Consider the following 18,403-nt stretch of genomic DNA (forward strand, 5'->3'; position numbering starts at 1 on the left):
AATACTATATGATGATCAATCCTGATGAATGTGGCTCTCTTCAACAATGAGATGATTCAAACCAGTTCCAATTGCTCAGTGAGGAAGAGAGCCATCGACAGCCAGAGAGAGAACTGTGGGAGCTGAGTAGGGACCACAACATAGCATTCTCTTTCTGTTGATGTTTGCTTGCATTTTGTTTTCTTTCCCAGTTTTTTTTTCCTTCTTGATCTGATTTTTCTTGTGCAACAAGATAACTGTATAGATATGTATGCATATATTGGATCTAACATGTATTTCAACATATTTAACCTGTATTGGAGTACCTGCCGGCTAGGGAAGGGGATGGGGGAAGGAGGGGAAAATTTGGAACAAAAGGTTCTGCAAGGGTCAATGTTAGAAAAATTACCCATGCATATGCTTTGTAAATAAAAAGCTTTAATAATAATAATAAAAGATTGAAGATCAGTGAGAGAATGGAGATAAGAGAAGGGATGATCCGCTGAGAAAGAAAAGATAGATTTTATATCCTAGAAGTTTTCCCAGCTTAGATGTTCTACTTGCTAAGATCCCTTCTTACTCTGATGCTCTGAGGTCTGAGGGTTCAGCCAGCTTTGACACCATGTGTCCTAAGGGCCAGTTCTGATATTCTAGGTCCTAAGTTTCCATGACTGATATTTTATATTTGTAGGAGGTTGAATTTCCAACGCTAAGAGAGGCGCTGTCCTTTATCTCTCTGGTTGATGGCTACTACCGACTCACCACCGATGCCCACCACTACTTCTGCAAAGAGGTGGCCCCTCCCCAGCTCTTGGAGAACATTGAAAACCAATGCCATGGTCCCATCAAGTGAGAAACAACCACCCCCTCCCTTTCCCAGAGCTCAACCCTCTCTGCCACAGTGAACATTTCTGAGATTACATAAGTCTGTTAAAAAAAGCCAAAATAACAAACAAAACAGTAGGATTCTCCCCTCGTGACCAAAGGCAGGCCTGGGCCAATGTTGGCCATGGAAATGAAGAACAATGACAAGTCGACAGAGGTCATTAAGGGACCAAAGATGGTCCTGGGACTTGGTAGATCTGGGTTACCAAAGGGCAGGCAAAGGTAGTAATTTTATCATTGAGCTTGATCCTGGGGGAGACAATGGAATGTAGTGGAAAAAATTCAAGTTAAGAAAATGGGTCTTATCCCCATCTCCTATATCTTTGTGATTTTGGACAGTTACCTCTCCTTTTCTCATTTTCTTCATCTGGAAAATGAGGGATTTGATTACATGTCCTTTAAGATTGCTGCCAGCTTTAAATCTTAGGTTCTTATTCTGGGAGGAGTACAGAAGCAAGGGAATTGGAGGGGAGGTGGAGGGTTGGACCTGGGTCCCAGGGGTAGGCACCTTCAGGTTTAAAAGTCCCAGGGTGGACAGGGAAATGATGACCTCTAGTCTCTTTGTATCTCTAAATCTTTCCACCTGTTTTTCTCTCCATTTCTCTGCATGTGTATTTATCTACCTGTGTAGATCCGAGTTTGCCGTGAACAAACTGAAAATGGGGGGGTCTGTTCCAGGGTCCTATGTCCTTCGGCAAAGCCCCCAGGATTTTGACAGCTTCCTCCTCACTGTCTGTATCCAGGTCAGGCCCAACGGTCATTGTCTGTCCTTTCCCTTCGCCTAGCAGGGAAGCTATAATTTGGGGTTCTCTGGGACTTGTTATACGTTATCTTTCTCTACCTTCTCAGCTGTTTGTTCCACCATCTGGAGCCATAGACAACAGGCTTTGGGGGGCTCACTAAGTCCTGGGTGGTACGGGTGGAAGATGAATCTTCCTGTTTTCAGATCCAACCTCAGACATTTTTTAGCTATGTAACCCTAACAAATCACATGTAATCCTGTTTGCCTCAGTTTCCCTATCTGTAAAATGAGCAGGAGAAGGAAATGGCAAACCACTCCAGTATCTTTGCCAAAAAAAACTCCCATGTGGTCACTTAAAGAGTCAGATAGTATTGAAATGAGCAAAGTCCCCAGACACTTCCCATAAAGGAGGACCTCCCAGGTCCCAAAGCACTTAGGCCCTCCTTGGCCAGCCAGTCTAGCTAGAGAGTCAGTTCTCCTGTCTGACCTTCCAGACGCCCCTGGGCCCAGACTACAAGGGCTGCCTGATCCATCGGGATCTGTCGGGGAACCTCTTCTTGTCTGGGCTGAGCCAGCCCCATAGCAGCCTGCGTCAGCTCCTGGAGTCCTCCTGGGGCTGTGGGCTCCTTGTAGATGGGACCGCTCTGAGCCTCAGCTGCTGCTATCCCCCCAGGCCCAAAGGTGAGTGAAGCTGCCGGCTCCTGCCCCACCCCCTGCTTCTCTGTAGCCTGAGGCTGGAATTTGGGGATGAAGGAGGGAAGGTATCCGACTTTCATCTCTTTTTAATCCCAACCCACAGAAAAGTCCAACCTGATCATAGTAAGGAGGGACTGCAACCCGCTGCCCCCATCCCCGGCCCTAGCTGCAGCCCAGGCCTGGCCCCAGCCCCAGCGCCAACTCAGCCAAATGATGTTCCACAAAATCCCTGCTGACAGCCTAGAGTGGGTAAGAACAAGGGAGCAGGGGCAGAGGAAAAAATGGGGGACAGAACCAGTGCAAGGAGCCTTGGACTCCAGGATTTGACTTGTTGAGTGACCTTGTACAAGTCTCTTCCCAAGAGAAGAACCTCAGTTCCCTCATCTGGGAAATGGGAGTAGGAATGACTTCCTAGGTCCTACACAGCTCCATGAAGCAAGTCCTGTCCCCCTTCCCCAACCCTAATGAAGGCAACCCCTCCTCCCTATTTTCCTCCCTCCCCCCAGCATGAGAACCTGGGCCACGGCTCCTTCACCAAGATCTACCGTGGGAGTCGCCTGGACAATGTGGATGGAGAGACCCACAAGATAGAGGTTCTGCTCAAAGTGATGGACAGCACGCACCAGAACTGCATCGAGGTGAGTGTCCCCAGCCCGGCGCTGCTCCCATTCCCCCGGAGCCTCTGCCCTCCATGCCCCCTGTGCCCACACCCATAAGGCAGCTCTGGCTGCCAGCTGGGCCCGTATCCCAGCATTCCTTGCCCTTTGGGTGGCCAAGGACCTGTCAGGGCATCTCCTCTGGGCCTCCTGCCAGGCCAAACTCTTCCAGTAAGTATGAAAAGCAAGGTCAGCAGCCCTGAGACTTTCAAAAAGTGCATGATGTTTGTACAAATGCCACGGTCAAGGGACTGCCCTCTGTTCTTACACCGTGGGCTATTCCCCTTCCTAGAAAAGAACATTTCTCTACTATTCCCTGCGTAATTGGAAAGGACAAAATCTTCCTGGGGGAGGGGGGATGAAGGTGGAGTTTCAAGACAGAAATAAAGGAGAGATGGAGCTCCAGAGAGAGAAGGTCAGCATGACCTTCAGGAGGATGGAGGATAGAATTCAGCCCAGAGGAAGAAGGGAGCAAGAACCTGGATTCTTGGGGTTACATGGAAGAGAGGAGCCTCTTCCTGGTGAGGGGGGAGCTCTCAGGAGGCAGCAGCAGAGGGTATGAATGCACAGATGGCATCAGGAGGGGAAAGACAGCCAGCCGTGGTCAGGGAAAATGAGGCAAGGAGCAGGAGCTGGGGAAGCGCTGCCAGGGGGGCCTGACATTAGCAAGTGAGAGGCCTGTTCTCCCTCTGGTCACCCATCTGGGATGGCACCGAGAGCCATCTACAACCTGGCAAACTCAGTCGGATCTGGTGATTTCCACAGGGATCAGAGGGGAATGAGGTGAGCCAGATGATCCAAAGCTGGAAAGGAAATTCCTTATCTTGTACAGCTTGAACTGTGCAGTCCCTTCCAACTTGGAGACCGGGAGATGCTGGGGTCTGAGGTTCTCCTAGCGATCGCCCCTTATTCATCAAAACTTTTTCTTTCTTACTTTGGATCCTAGGAGGAGGCAGGAAGAGTTGGGAGAAAGAGAACTGGGTTGAGGATCATGACATTTGGATTCTAGCTCCAATTCTGCTCTAACTTCTTATATAATCTTAGAAATATTCTTTCTTCTTTAGGCATGCTTCCTCTTTTATAAAATGATGGAGATGAAATAGAGAGCCTATAAGGCACTATCCAGCTCCATAATCCTGGGTTCTAAGGCCCTCCCAACTCTGACCTCCTGGGTTCTAAGGGCCCTCCCAGCCCTGACCTCCTGGGTTCTAAGGGCCCTCCCAGCCCTGACCTCCTGGGTTCTAAGGACCCTCCCAGCCCTGACCTCCTGGGTTCTAAGGACCCTCCCAGCCCTGACCTCCTGGGTTCTAAGGACCCTCCCAGCCCTGACCTCCTGGGTTCTAAGGACCCTCCCAGCCCTGACCTCCTGGGTTCTAAGGACCCTCCCAGCCCTGACCTCCTGGGTTCTAAGGACCCTCCCAGCTCTGACCTCCTGGGTTCTAAGGGCCCTCCCAGCCCTGACCTCCTGGGTTCTAAGGACCCTCCCAGCCCTGACCTCCTGGGTTCTAAGGACCCTCCCAGCTCTGACCTCCTGGGTTCTAAGGACCCTCCCAGCTCTGACCTCCTGGGTTCTAAGGGCCCTCCCAGCTCTGACCTCCTGGGTTCTCCAGGGCTCTTGATTATTTTATGTTCTAAAGTCCCTTTAAACTTTGATGTTCTATATTCTAGGAGTCCCAAATGAGTGTCTAGAAGTCTCATTTCACTTGACGACTTTCCCATCACTACTGCCCTCTTTCTTCCTAAAAGTTCCTATAACACTAAGTCCTATATAGTTGGACACCGAAGCCTACACACAGAAGCCGTGGAGGGAGACCCAGACTGTTGTTCTCTATCTCAGTAACTCTCAGGCTTCTCCAGGGATGGTCTCCCATCTTAGGTTGTGGCCCAACATAGTCTCTCAACATATAACCCACTTATCTTCTGGTTCTGGGCAGACAACATCTGTTTTATCAAGAAGGTCCAGAGGAAGGAGTTTAGGTCGGATCCGAGGGAAAAGTACCCGGTTGTCAGAATGATTGGAAATGTGTGTGTGTGTGTGTGTGTGTGTGTGTGAGAGAGAGAGAGAGAGAGAGAGAGAGAGAGAGAGAGAGAGAAAGAGAGAGAGAGAGATGGAGGAGAGGGAGAGACAGAGACAGAAATAGAGAGACACAGAGGGGATATTCCTGTTTGGAGATAGGGGCAACTAGATGACCCCATCAGTTCACATTCTGAATTGATGACAGTGACTCATGGCTCTGTTTCTGCCCAGATTCATGCCCCTTCCTCCCATGTGGCCATATCTGCTTGCGGTCTCAGGCCCTTAGATCAGAATGGGGGGAGAAAGAGGGACGCCCTCGGAGGCTGGGGCATCCTTGGTTTCACACTTTCTCCCTCTCAGTCCTTCCTGGAGGCTGCCAGCGTCATGAGCCAAGTGTCCCACCAGCATCTGGTGCTGCTGCATGGTGTCTGCATGGCGGGAGACAGTGAGTGAGGGGCTCTGCCCCTTCCCCCATTTCCTCACCCCAGGGCTCTGTGCCTTCTCCCATTCCCCTCAGAGTCTCTCCCATCCTCCCTCCCCTAGCCCTCATCTCTCCTTTCCCATTCTTTCTCCCACTGCCTGCCGCGCTTGCTCCCATAACCCCTCTCCAGGTATCATGGTGCAGGAGTTTGTGAGGTGGGGGGCACTGGATACCCATTTACGGAAGTGCGGCCCTCTGGTCCCTGCCAGCTGGAAGCTCCAAGTGGCCAAGCAACTTTCTTATGCCCTCAACTATCTGGTGAGCCTAAGCATGGAGTGGGAGGGTCTGGGCTGAGCTTCCCTCCAGCCTGGAAGACTTTGTGGTTCTCCCTGACAATCCCACTGTATGTGATGGGTGCCCACTCTGGGAAGTCACGCTCCCTCCTCCTTGCCCCCCCTTTCTGTCTCCCTCATCCCCTACCCAGCTTTAATTTCCAGCTGTGGATAGCTACCTGATGGAGGGGTCCCTCCCCTACCTATTCATTATCCTGGTCTTTGCCTCCCATCCAGGAAGACAAAGGCATCATCCATGGCAATATCTCCTCCAAGAAGGTCCTCCTAGCGAGAGAGGGGGCCGGGGGAAGCCCCCCCTTCATCAAACTCAGTGATCCTGGGGTCAGTCCCACCGTGCTGACCAAAGAGAGTAAGTGTGAAGGAGGAGACTGTCCAGCCCTGGAACCTGATTTGCCACAGCTCTTTTTCTCCTGGTGTGCCTTCTGGGAGTTAGGGACGTTCAGTTGGGGTGGGGGGTGGGGGTGGACAATGACTGACCCCCAAATCAGGAGGGGCAGGGGGCTGGATGCAGACTCAACAATCCTTCCCCCTTAGTGCTCACTGACCGGATCCCCTGGGTGGCTCCCGAGTGTCTATGGGATGCCAAGCTGCTGAGCCTGGAGTCTGACAAGTGGAGCTTTGGGGCAACACTCTGGGAGATATTCAGTGGGGGCACCATGCCCCTAAGTACCCTGGAGCCTGCCAAGGTGAGGAGGGAGATACTGGGAGGCCCTGTCATTGATCGGTTCTCAAGTGTCGGACAAATGTCTTCCCTCCCCTCTCCCCCATCCCAGGCTGCCTTAGTTTCCCCTTATTTAAAACGAGAAAGGTGGGTGTAAGGACACATCTGAAATCCCTCTTAATCCTCCCAGTTGTGCTTTAATATCCATTATCCTTTGCTTTTAAGGTCTCTCCCAGCTCTGATAGTCAATCAATCAATGAAGCTCCACTATGTAGCAGACACACCAAAAAATGAAATAGTCCTTGCCTTTAAGGAGCTTATTTTCCATCAAGGAAGACAATATGTAGACACTTAATTAGATTAAAAATTACAAAGTTCCTAATTAGGATAGTTAGAGAAATGAGTTGCTAAGATCTGACACTTACCAGCTGTGTGATACTAAGCAAGTCATTTTATTTTTGCCTGCCTCGGTTTCCTCAACTGTAAAATGGAGATAATAATATCTCCCCCCTAGGGTTATTGTGAGGATCAAATGAGATAATATTTGTAAAGCACAGGGTTTGAGATATAATAAATGCTTTAATAAATGCTTGTTCCCTTCCCTTTTCTCTTCCCTAATTTCATTCTAAGGATCCTTTCCTATACTTTATGGTTTAACATCTGTCCCAGCTCTTACACTTTATGTTTTAAGGTCCTTTCCAAATTTATGTTCTTGATCTAAGGACCCTCCCAACTTTGATATTATGTGTTCTAAGGGCCCTCCCAGCCTGACATCCTGCGTTCTAAGAGCCCCCCCCCCCAAGCTCTGACATCCTGGGTTTTAAAGGCCCCCACCCAAGTCTGACATTCTATGTTCTCACAGCCCTCCCACCTCTGAAATTCTGTTTTAAGGGTCCCCTGCAGTTCAACAATCCAGGGTTTTAAGAGCCTTCTCAGCTCTCCCTTCTCTGACATTCCTTCTCTAATCTAAGGTTATCTCTTCTCCTCACCTTTCTAAAATGATAACCAAGATAGGGGCCTTAGCCTGGAGGTCCTGTTTCATCCCCCTCCCCCTTCCACCTTCAGAAACTCCAGTTCTACAAAGAGAAACAGCAGCTGCCGGCCCTAAAATGGACAGAGCTAGCCACCCTGATTGGCCAGTGCATGGAGTACACCCCCCACTTGCGGCCCTCCTTCCGCGCTATCATCCGGGATCTCAATAGCCTCATCACCTCAGGTATTTCATAGGGAGCTGGACGTCAGCACAGGCCTCCGGATGGGAGGGGACACACAGAAAACAGCTGGTCCTATTACATTATATAATACATTTGTGAATCACCTGTATCGTGTGTCGGGCCCTGTGCCAGACAAACTGTCAAGGAAGCAGCCTCTCCCTCCTGGAAGGGTTCTGTCAACAGCATTAATATGTCCCTGGGAAGTGGGAGTGGCAAGAGAGTTTGGTAGGACTTACAGGAATGGGACTATTCCTTATCTTGGATCCCAGGCTCCAGTTTAGCTTCTGTGCCTACTGGTGGTACAGAGATACTGGGCCTAGCCAGGGGAATCAGAGTTCCAAAAGTTTCTACCAAACCAAAAAGACTTCAAACATGGGCCCAGAGATTTACCTCTAGGCTTCCGCCACATAAGGAAAGACCTAGCTAAACGTAGAGGTTCATGGAAGGAAACAAGCATTTATTAAGCACTTGCTGTGTGCCGGGCACAAGTAGATCATCTCCTTGGGCACTGGAGGGTTACCATTCAAGTTAATGGAGGAAGGGGTAGCCTATAGGAAATCCTATAGCAGTGGTTCTCAAACTTTTGTTTTCAGTATCTTTATCCTATTAAAAATTATTGAGGAGCTCTCCAAAGCGTTTTTTGTTTGTCTGGATTATATTTATAGACATTTACCATATTGGAAATAAAAACTATTTTTGAATTTGTAGACCCTCTAAAAGGGTTTCAGAGATCCCCAGGATTCTCTAGACCATACTTTGAGAACCACTGTCCTATAGCCTTAAAGTTTTCAAAAACTGGCTCCCAGTGGTTTGGAGTTGATAACTGGGTTCTCTGCTCTGTTACCTCTCCTGGGAGATCTTGAAAAGTCCCTTGACCCTCTGGATCTGACTTTATCTCTAAAGGTCCTTTCAGCTCAAAATGCTTCAACTCTGTAAAGTGGAACCCGAACAGGGAAGTCAAAGGGGGGATTGGACTCAGTTTAAAGAACTTCCTAACCATCAGAGCTCTATCACAATGCACTCTGACTCGCAGGAGGTGTGAGTTTCCCATGGGCAAAAGGACAGAGATTGAATGATCACTTGTTGGGATTGACATAGAAGGAGCAATTTCCGTTTCAGATTAGGACTGGGATAGGCAATGCTGAGATATTTTTCCAGCGCTGAGGTTCTGAGTAAAATGATATAAAAGCATTTTTTACAGTGTTTTGCAAATCTTTAGACATTATATGAGTTGATCCTGTTATTATTTTGCTAGATTATGAGCTCCTCTCAGATCTCTCACCCAGTGCAGTGGCGGCTCGGGATGGACTCTGGAGCAATACTCACCTGATGGCTGGTCAGGACCCCACCCTCTTTGAGGAGAGACACCTTAAATATATCTCCCTGCTGGGCAAGGTGAGGGACCATATGGAATAGAAAAAGGAGGCAAGGGGGTAGCTAGGTAGTACAGTGGATAGAGCACCAGCCCTCAGGTGCCGGCAGGAGGACCCGAGTCCTTCCTGGCTGTGTGACCCTGGGCAAGTCACATAACCCCAATTTTCTCAGCAAAAAGAAAAGAAAAAGGGAGGTGAAGAACCCAGGATTACTTTTAGTTATGTCCTACTTAGCCTGTGCTCTACCTCTCTGGTTAGGCTCTTCCCGATCCCTCCAGCTGCTGCTTTCTTGGGCAGTCATCCATCCCAATGATACCTAATGCCTCCTGGACTTTGCTTATGTGCCCTATAGCTGAAATCTCTATTGATTATCTCCCTGAACTAACTTCAATTAGTAATACAAGAGACTTTTAGACTGAAGGGTCAGGGCTCAAGATTCTCTTTGGCCAGAAGTTAATAATTTAGTATAGTAGAAAGGTTAAATACTTCTGTAATTTGAGGACTTGAGTTCAAGTCTGATCTTGGGTGTGTCAATCTCAGTTTCCTGTAAAAAAAAAATGATGGGGTGGGACCACGATCTTAAATGATTTCAAAAGCCTCTCCCACTTCTAGAACTTTGATCTTATGAACCCTTAGTTAGATTGTAAGCCTCTGGAGATCAGGGATTGTTTTCTTTTTGTTTGCACCTCCAGCATTTAACATATTGGAAATAAAGTCCTTTTTTTTCCTTTCATTTTCCTTTTAGCAAATTAATATATACGTGTTGCTTCCCATCTAAACTATAAAAACAGAAAATGTTTTGTTTTGTTTTTTCTTTATTTCTCTAACACAGTATCTACACATTGTTGGTATTTAATAAATGTTGGTTGATCTGAACCATAGGGCAACTTTGGCAGTGTGGAGTTGTGTCGCTATGACCCACTGGGAGATAACACCGGAGCATTAGTGGCTGTCAAGCAGCTACAGAATAGTGGTCCCCAGCAGCTGCGAGACTTCCAACGGGAGGTGCAGATTCTGAAAGCTTTACACAGTGACTTCATAGTCAAATACCGAGGCGTATGCTACGGTCCAGGTGAGTCCTGCCTGAGAGAGGAAAAGGGCATCCCATCCACAGATGTGGAGTTAGAAGGAATCTCTGGCTATTCATTTTTTTTATTATTTATTTTATTTGAAAAAAAAACAATAAGAAAAAAAGAAAAACAGAAAAGGAATACAAAACAAAAGAGACAATTCTGTTCCATAACTTGCCTTGCTATTCCTTAACCTCCCTCCACTCCATGGATCCCTCCCTTGTCTTCTTCCCTCATCCTTTGCTTCCCCATCTGCTCATCCCTTCTCCCTTATTTCTTTTTCTTTTTTTAAATAGCTTTTTATTGACAGAACAAATGCATGGGTAATTTTCCAACATTGACCCTTGCACTCACTTCTGTTCCGACTTTTCCCTTCCTTCCTTCCACCCCCTTCCCCAGATGGCAGGCAGTCTCATACATGTTAAATATGTTAAAGTATATCTTATATACAATATATGTGTACATATTTATAGTTATCTTGTTGTACAAGAAAAATCAGATTTAGAAAGGTAAAAATAACCTGGGAAGAAAAACAAAAATGCAAGCAGTCCACACTCATTTCCCAGTGTTCTTTTGCTGGATGAAGCTGGTTCTGTTCATCACTGATCAATTGGAACTGAATCAGATCCTCTCATTGCCAAAGACTGGTTATTCATTTTTTTAAATAAAGAACTAGAGACCCAGAGAAAGGAAAGGATCTCTTCTCCCCCAGGTCACCTGGACCCTAATCCAGGCTCTTTTCACTATAAAACACTTGTCAGGGCTTGTGCTCCCTCTTGCTACAGCTATTGAGGGAGAAGCTGGCCGCCCATATCTCAGAAGGTTCACCAGGGGAAGAGCAGATGACTCGGTCTATTCAGATTATTTTATTATTTAAATTTTATTTAAATTATTTAATAATAAATAATAAAATAAAAATTATTTAAATTCAGATTATTTATTATCTAAATTTTCTTTGTGAAATCCCCGCTGTGTGTCAAGGCACTGTGCTAGACACTAGAGCTACAAAGATAATAATGAAACAAGCCCTGCCCTCAAGAAGTTTATGTTCCACTGGGGGTAGAGTAGGAGGGAGAGATGCAAAATATACACAAATAAGGAAATTATGTAAAAATAAAGGCAAAGTAACTTCTATGGGGAAGAAGCATTAACAAGTGGGGGATCTGGATAGGAGGAAGTATTAACTTATGATGAGTCTTGAAGGGAGAGAGGGATGCCAAGAGGCAGAAGTGAAGAAGGTGAGCATTCCAGGCATGGGGATACAGCTTAGGCAAAGGCATAGAGGTAGCATGTGGAAGGTGATGGAGAGATAACAGCAAATAGCCCAATTTGGCTAGAGTAATTGTGAGGAGGAAATAAATGGATTGTCAGCTTGGAGTGATAGGGAGTTTAAAGAATTTAAATGACAGAGCTGGAGTATAATTAGTATATTGTTTATAAAGGAAGAGAAATCTGGAATCAGGAAAGGACACTTAGGAGGATCATTGGTGGATGTTCAGATTCTAAGGAGCAGAGGTGAGGAGAGAAACAGCTATTCAAGCAGACCTGGCTGAAGCAAGGTGCTGGACAGCTAGTTACTTTGTCTATGGCATTTAAAATGCTACAAAAATTATTTCCTCGCATCTCTGTGACTCTCCCGGTTACGCAGCTGAAAATACTGAGTTTAGGGGCAGCTGAGTAATCCAGTGGATATGTACTGACTCTTGAGTCAGGAGGACCTAAGTTCAAATGTGACCTATGATATACTTCCTAATTGTGTGACTCTGGGCAAGTCACTTAATCCCAATAGACTTGAAAAAAAAATTAATTTGTAAAATGCTGAGTTTAGGGAGAGGTTGTAATTAGCTTCACAGTCAGTAAATGTTAGCACCTAGATTCAAACCCCAGCTTTGTGCTTTCTCACTCCCATCCCACTCTACGCTACTTAGTGATCTCCAAAACCCTTTCCATCTCCTGATTCTGAGGTTCTCACATTCTCTGATGCTGGAGTTCTCCCAAGGGAGCAGGAGGAAGCAGGAGAATGAGGGATGGGGATAATTAGGAGAGATAGATAGGATTGATGAGCAGCTGTTGTTCCCACCCAGGCCGACAGAGTCTGCGTCTTGTTATGGAATACCTCCCCAATGGCTGCCTCCGGGATTACCTGCAGCGTCACCGGGCCCACCTAGACCCTTCTTTCCTCCTCCTCTATGCTTCCCAGATTTGCAAGGTTCCATGGGGCAGAGGGCCTGGGAGGAGGGTCTGTGGAGACAGCACCAGAGAGGTCTCTGGGGACAGAATGGTTCCTATCTTCCTTGAGTCAGTTGGGCTGGGCTGAATGTCAAGTCAGCAGACAGAACTGGGAAGGATCACTCAGGATTATGGTGTTCCTTCTCCAGAATATGCTTGCAGGCCTTGGCTGGTGGGTTTTGGGAAAAGATCAGGATTCTACTTGGAGTAAAGAGATCATGATCTGTATAGGGGTCACAGACTGGCTCTAAAGATTTGGGGTCAGGGCCAGGGGGTAATCGAATCAGCACTGGGGTCCTCCCTGACCTTCAGTCCTCTTTCTAGGGGATGGAGTACCTGGGATCTCAGCGATATGTTCACAGGGACTTAGCCAACAGGAACATCTTGGTGGAGAGTGAGAGACACGTAAAGATCGGAGACTTTGGTCTAGCCAAACTTCTTCCCCAGGACAAAGAATACTACGTGGTCAGAGAGCCTGGCCAGAGCCCCATCTTCTGGTAGGTATATGGGGCCTCCAATACGACCTCGTTCCTGGTCCGTTCTTCCCACTGTTCTATCCCTGGTGAGCCTGGTGTGGTCTTGGGAGATGCTTTTAGTAAAGGGTATGTGTGTGTGTGTGTGTGTGTGTGTGTGTGTGTGTGTGTGTGCATTCACCCTGTATTTCTGTCTCTTTACACATACATTTCTCTTCCTCTCTTTCTTCCTGTTCCATTGGTCTTTCTCCAGAAGGAAGAAATAATCACACAAAACAATAAACATCTCTAAAGTTCCTACTATGTGTCATAAAGCCCTGAGCTCTGAACTGGACCCTTGTTTTCATGGAGCTCCCAGTCTCTAGGGACATCCAACATCAATACACAACTTTTAATTCATTAGCAATTTGTAAAGGTTTACTTAATGCCAGATGCTAAACTAGGCTATGGAGAGAGAATTGTGAACTAGGGTGGGGCAGAGAGAAATAACTGGGCTCTGAGCTTGGACCATTATTTGGGCAGGCTCTCTGAAAGAGGAAGCAGTAGGAATTGGGCTTTAAAGGATGGAGTTCACTGAGGGAAACAATAATTATAGTAAAAATGGTGACTAAGATTTAGATAAGACTTGGATAATACTTTAGATAATTTAGATAATACTTAGATAATAGATAATTTGCCAATAGATTGGCATATATATATACATATGAATCTCATTTGATCCTCACATCTCTGGAAGGGTAGGGTTATTATTAGCCCCATTTTACAGTTGGGGAAGCTTAAAGGCAGTTAAATGGCTTATCTAGGATCACACAACCAGTAAGTAACTGAGGCTGAATTTCAACTCAATTCTCCCTGACTACAAATCCAGCCTTCTGTTTACTGGGCCACCTACGAGTGTTAGCATTCAGGGAACAGGGAAAGCCTGGACAAAGGTACAGAGGCAGAGAAATCAATTTGTCTGGAGCACAAAGTGAGTGGGATGGAGTAATAGGAGATCGGTCTGGAAAAAGGATTATAGATTTAGCAGCAGACAGTGCCTCCGAGGTCACCCAATCTTCTCATTTTACAGCTGACAAAACTCCAGCCTAGAGAGGTGGTGATTTGCCCAAGTTTATCCAAGTTACAGTGTGGAAGGGGCAGGATTTGACCCCAGTTCCTTCTAACCCCAAACAGCCCTCCACGGAAAACTTCCTGAGGGGGTTTGTAGAAGACCTTCTAGGACCCAATGGAAGGTTTTTAATCTTTATTCCGGAGGCAACAGGGAGCTTTGGAAGATTTTTGATCTAAAGAGGGACAGGTTCAGACATCTGGAACATGATTCTAGGTGAAGGAAGGGAAGGGAGATCCACCTCTGGAAGGAGGTGACAGCATTAGTTCGGGGAGATAGTGATGAGGACCTGACCTAGGGGACTAATCTTGGAAAGCGAGAGGAAGTAGGTAAAAGTGGCTTCTGATAGGATGTGGTTATGGATCCCTTGGTAGACCCGATAGAGGCAAGAATCAATGAACCCAGCTCTCTCTGAAGCTGGGTGTGGAGAAAGTATGAAGAACAGGCAGGGGCTGAAAATGGTTGCAATCTAGGACCTGCAGATTTTAGACCACCTATGGAGGTGGGAGGTGGTGGCAAGAATAAGAAGAAAAGATGGGGAACATTTGATTGTAGGGAGTTAATTAGGGTGGGATAATTCTGTTGAACAGCTTCAAGGGCCCAGTTGAGACTATAATTAATATATTATATGCATATATAATATATAGTTATATATTATAATAAGTATATAATATGTAACGTAGCAGTAAGATGATTATAATAAGTCACACAGCTTTAAGGCTTACAAAATGAACAGCTCTATTATGGGAGTGAGCTACAACTGATTCTCTTCATTTTCCATCTTTTTATCTCCTACATCCCTTTCCTTGTCCATCAGACTCCCTCCTTTTCTCGTCTTCCTTTGCAGATCTTTACCTAGCAATTTTTTTTTTTTTTTTTTTTTTTTGCTGAGGCAATTGGGGTTAAATGGAAGTATTAAGTGTTTGAGGCTAGATTTGAACTTGGGTCCTCCTGACTTCAGGGCTGTTGCTCTATCTAGTGTGCCACCCAGCTGCCCTTCTAGCAAGTTTTATGCTCAGAATAAGTGATGTCTGAATTTGTGAATTGACTCATCTGTCATAGGGGACACTGTGTGGACACAGAGTTCTAAAGTTGCCGAAAGAGGAAGAAGTGTGTTCTGGGATGAACAGGAGAAGGAATTTATCCTGGAATAACACTATAAAATTGTCCACCCTGAGACAGAGCCCCAGTGTTCCTCCCTCTCTTATAATACTGTTCTCCCTTTCTCTCCTCCTTTCCTTTCTGCCTGACTAGGTATGCCCCAGAGTCCTTGTCAGACAACATTTTCTCCAGGGAGTCTGATGTGTGGAGTTTTGGTGTGGTCCTCTATGAGCTTTATACATATAGTGACAAAACCCACAGCCCTTCAGAGGTGAGTACCTTTCCTCCTTCCCTGTCCCATCCCCTGCCAAGCTGAGAGACAATCTGGACATGAGACCACTTGCCTCCATCTTGACCTTGACCCTGTCTCAGTCCTTCCCCCTTATATTTCTTTCTGTTCTTTCCTTGTGGACCTTTGGGACTGGCCACTCATCTGTCTTCCTTCTCCTTCAGATGCTGGAGAGAGAAAAGAGTTCTGCCTCTGTTGGTAGAAGGTCCCCTCTGTGCTTTTTGACTCCAGGGCCCTTTTAAGACCATCATCTCCCTGGACTTCATTTTTATTAAGTATAAAGTGAGGGCTGGAGCAAAATGTTCACAGCATCCCCTCCAGAACTAAATCCAGGATCTCATGACCCGGCTCTGGATCCCTGTCCTTAGATCCCTGTCACTATGTTTCTGTTTCCTTAAGTGTAAAAGAGATATTCATACTGGACGCTGCTTACTTTCTGTGGGGTGCTTGAGAATCACAAGATCTGGAAAGAACCTGAGGGGCTACTTCGTCCAACCGCTCACTACACAGAAACCTAGGTTCAGATACTCTCTGACACATACTAGCTGTGGGACCCTGGGCAAGGGCCCAAGAAACTCCCTAATTCTCAGTCACAGAACAGCTGCTGCTCGGCCTCTTGGTAGAACTCCTCGGGAATTCCTTACACCAAAGAAATCCCAAGTCTGATAAAGAAAAAACTGAGGAGTATGGCTACACATACATACATACATGCATATATATGAAACATTTTCAAAATGTTTTTAAAAAACTGTACTATAGGAATCTCCAAGTTCGCTTTCAGTTGAAAATCTAAATCCAAATAAATAAATCTAAATAAGGTCCTGTCCTGGCCCTCACAGATTTCTTGTTGGAAATGTGACTCGAGCAACAATCACTCTGATCGAAATGTGAATATTAGCATGAAAGAGGGGTAGGGATGAGGGGATCAGAGAAGGCTTCTTGAAGGGAATGACTCCGGACTTTAGAGGACGCCCTCTAGAGATTGTCACTCGGTGGTGAAAGGTGAGGGAGGGGTAGGGAGACCACCTTCTTGACCAGCCCCACTCAGCTGGCTTGGAAAACGTTTGGGAGTCCCCCATTCCCCCCCCCCGGAAATCTTAGCACTACCCCAGACCCTGCACCCTGGCTCCCTACCCCACAATCATAAAGTGGCTTGGGTTGTGCCCAAGGAGAGGATTGTGCCCTGTCATACACCTTGGTGCCCAGGGACACGCCAGATTAGGATGTCTCCAGCTAAAAGCTTGTTCGGTGGGATTGGTTTTGGCTTGAGGAATGGAGCGGACTCAGTCGGTCTTTTTGATCTAAGAGCCCCTTGTCCCTATATTCATCCATTCCCCCACCTCAGGGCCAGCCTGGGCTTTTTTCTGACTTCAGTTGCCAAGAAGGTGCCAACCTATATTTCTTCAGAGGGGAAATACCTATGTGAACTGATCGGTTCTCACCACATGTGAGATCTTCCCCCTCTTCCTGATGGATGTTGCCCTTCCCCCCCTCTCTCTGAGTTGTCCCTCCCCTGAACTTCTCCTTCCCTCACCCAGGAGTTTTTCCGAATGATGGCTTGTGACCGTTCTATGCCCATCCTCTGCCACCTCCTGGAACTGCTCACAGAGGGCAAGAGGCTGCCCACTCCTCCTGACTGCCCAGGAGAGGTAAGCCAAAATCTCCCTCTCCCCCTCAAAGGCCTGGGCTGGAGGAGCTGAGAAAGCATAAAGACCAGCTCAAGTATTATCTCACTGGTGAAGTGAGACCCCCTCCTTGAGGGGGCTGAGGAGGAGCTGGGGGTGTAGGATGAGCCCCCTCTTGGAGAGGTCTGTCTATAAAGCTAAACCCAGTCTCTTCTACCCATACAGGTTAGAGAGATCATGAGGAACTGCTGGGCTTACAACCCCAAGGACCGGCCCTCCTTCTGTGCCCTGGGCCCCCGACTTGATGCTTTGTGGGCTGGGCGAAGAGGGTAGCAGCTGGTGGAGGGAGCATTGGGGAAAAGTCTTCCATTTAGGAATTGTAGGGCCTGGGTTCAAATCCTGTTTCTGCTATAGATTTAGCATATCTTGAGCAATTATTTTCCCATTCTCTTAAACTCAATTTCTCCACTGGTCAGGTTGACCCTAAAAATTCTTATTTTGAAGTTAAATAATCTTAAGAAGAGAAAAACTTCCTTCCCTCTTTCCCTTTTATCTTGCTGAAGGGCCAGACTGATTGTTTCAAACTCCCAAATGACAAAAAAGGGGACGAGGGAACCTAAGATGGGCCACAGAAGCTCAGCACTTGTGGTTCCTTGTTGGGGAAATTCCACTCTCTACTGGACCTGAAAGGAGACAAGAGGGGATCTCTGTTTGGGTAGTATGTGGGTCCCACCCTACCCCACCTACCTTTTAACAGGGCATTGCCACTCCCAAGCTCAGTTTTGTCACTTTGGAGACTAAAATAAAATTTAACGAGAAGACTGAGGGTGGGTCTGCTTTTGAAACATTCCTATTCTGCCCACATGGATCTGGGTCATCAGCCCTCCTCACTTACTTGTGCTAACCTCTTGTTGATTGGCTACCATGTGTCCCCAGAGAAGTTTCCCACCAGTCCTGTTTGCCTTAAATACATCTAACATCCTCCAGGCCCCTCAATTCCTTAAATGACATTCCAGTTACAAGGGTGGATCTTTGTAGCTTGTTCAGTATCCAAACTGTTTCAAAGAGAGTTAGCGAACTCCCTGTTGATGCAGGTGTCTTAAATGGCTGACAGACAGATGATGATGATGTGTCAGCTGTTTTAGAGGCAATTCTTCCTCTATGAGTTTGATTAAATGACCTCTAAATTGTCTCAGATCTTGAAAGATTGATAAACAGTTAGGCAAAGTTTACAGAAGTATTCTTTTCTTTTTATGGGTGTATCCTATTTTTAATAAAGCTTTTTATTTTCAAAAACATGTATAGACAGTTTTTAACCTTCACTTGTGTAAAACCCTGTGTTCCAAATTTCTTTTCTCCCTCCCTTCCCCTCACCCTCTACCCTAGATGGCAAGCAATCCAATATATATTAAACATGGACAATTCTTTCATACATATTTCCACCATTATCATGCTGCACAAGGAAAATCAGATCAAAAAGAAAAAAAAATGAGAAAGAAAACAAAATGCAA

The 18,403-nt window shown here is 46.5% G+C and overlaps 1 protein-coding gene across 3 annotated transcripts in view; it reads left to right on the plus strand.

Moving 5' to 3' along the window:
- The window catches only part of JAK3 (Janus kinase 3), a 36,945-nt gene extending 18,755 nt beyond the window's left edge, over positions 1 to 18,190 (plus strand). For all 3 annotated transcript variants that reach the window (XM_051972382.1, XM_051972381.1, XM_051972383.1), the window contains 17 exons: positions 671 to 828; positions 1,496 to 1,607; positions 2,101 to 2,287; positions 2,406 to 2,551; positions 2,809 to 2,940; positions 5,336 to 5,420; positions 5,587 to 5,714; positions 5,966 to 6,098; positions 6,284 to 6,435; positions 7,476 to 7,626; positions 8,880 to 9,019; positions 9,880 to 10,069; positions 12,152 to 12,276; positions 12,621 to 12,793; positions 15,132 to 15,249; positions 16,806 to 16,916; positions 17,118 to 18,190. In XM_051972382.1, coding sequence (XP_051828342.1) covers positions 671 to 828; positions 1,496 to 1,607; positions 2,101 to 2,287; positions 2,406 to 2,551; positions 2,809 to 2,940; positions 5,336 to 5,420; positions 5,587 to 5,714; positions 5,966 to 6,098; positions 6,284 to 6,435; positions 7,476 to 7,626; positions 8,880 to 9,019; positions 9,880 to 10,069; positions 12,152 to 12,276; positions 12,621 to 12,793; positions 15,132 to 15,249; positions 16,806 to 16,916; positions 17,118 to 17,225 — 2,349 coding nt within the window. In that variant the 3' untranslated portion in view covers positions 17,226 to 18,190. The remainder of the gene's footprint in view (positions 1 to 670; positions 829 to 1,495; positions 1,608 to 2,100; positions 2,288 to 2,405; positions 2,552 to 2,808; positions 2,941 to 5,335; positions 5,421 to 5,586; positions 5,715 to 5,965; positions 6,099 to 6,283; positions 6,436 to 7,475; positions 7,627 to 8,879; positions 9,020 to 9,879; positions 10,070 to 12,151; positions 12,277 to 12,620; positions 12,794 to 15,131; positions 15,250 to 16,805; positions 16,917 to 17,117) is intronic.
- Positions 18,191 to 18,403: the final 213 nt, after the last annotated feature.

Source organism: Antechinus flavipes, chromosome 1 (genome assembly GCF_016432865.1).
Source record: "Antechinus flavipes isolate AdamAnt ecotype Samford, QLD, Australia chromosome 1, AdamAnt_v2, whole genome shotgun sequence".
Classification (NCBI taxonomy): Eukaryota; Metazoa; Chordata; class Mammalia; order Dasyuromorphia; family Dasyuridae; genus Antechinus; species Antechinus flavipes.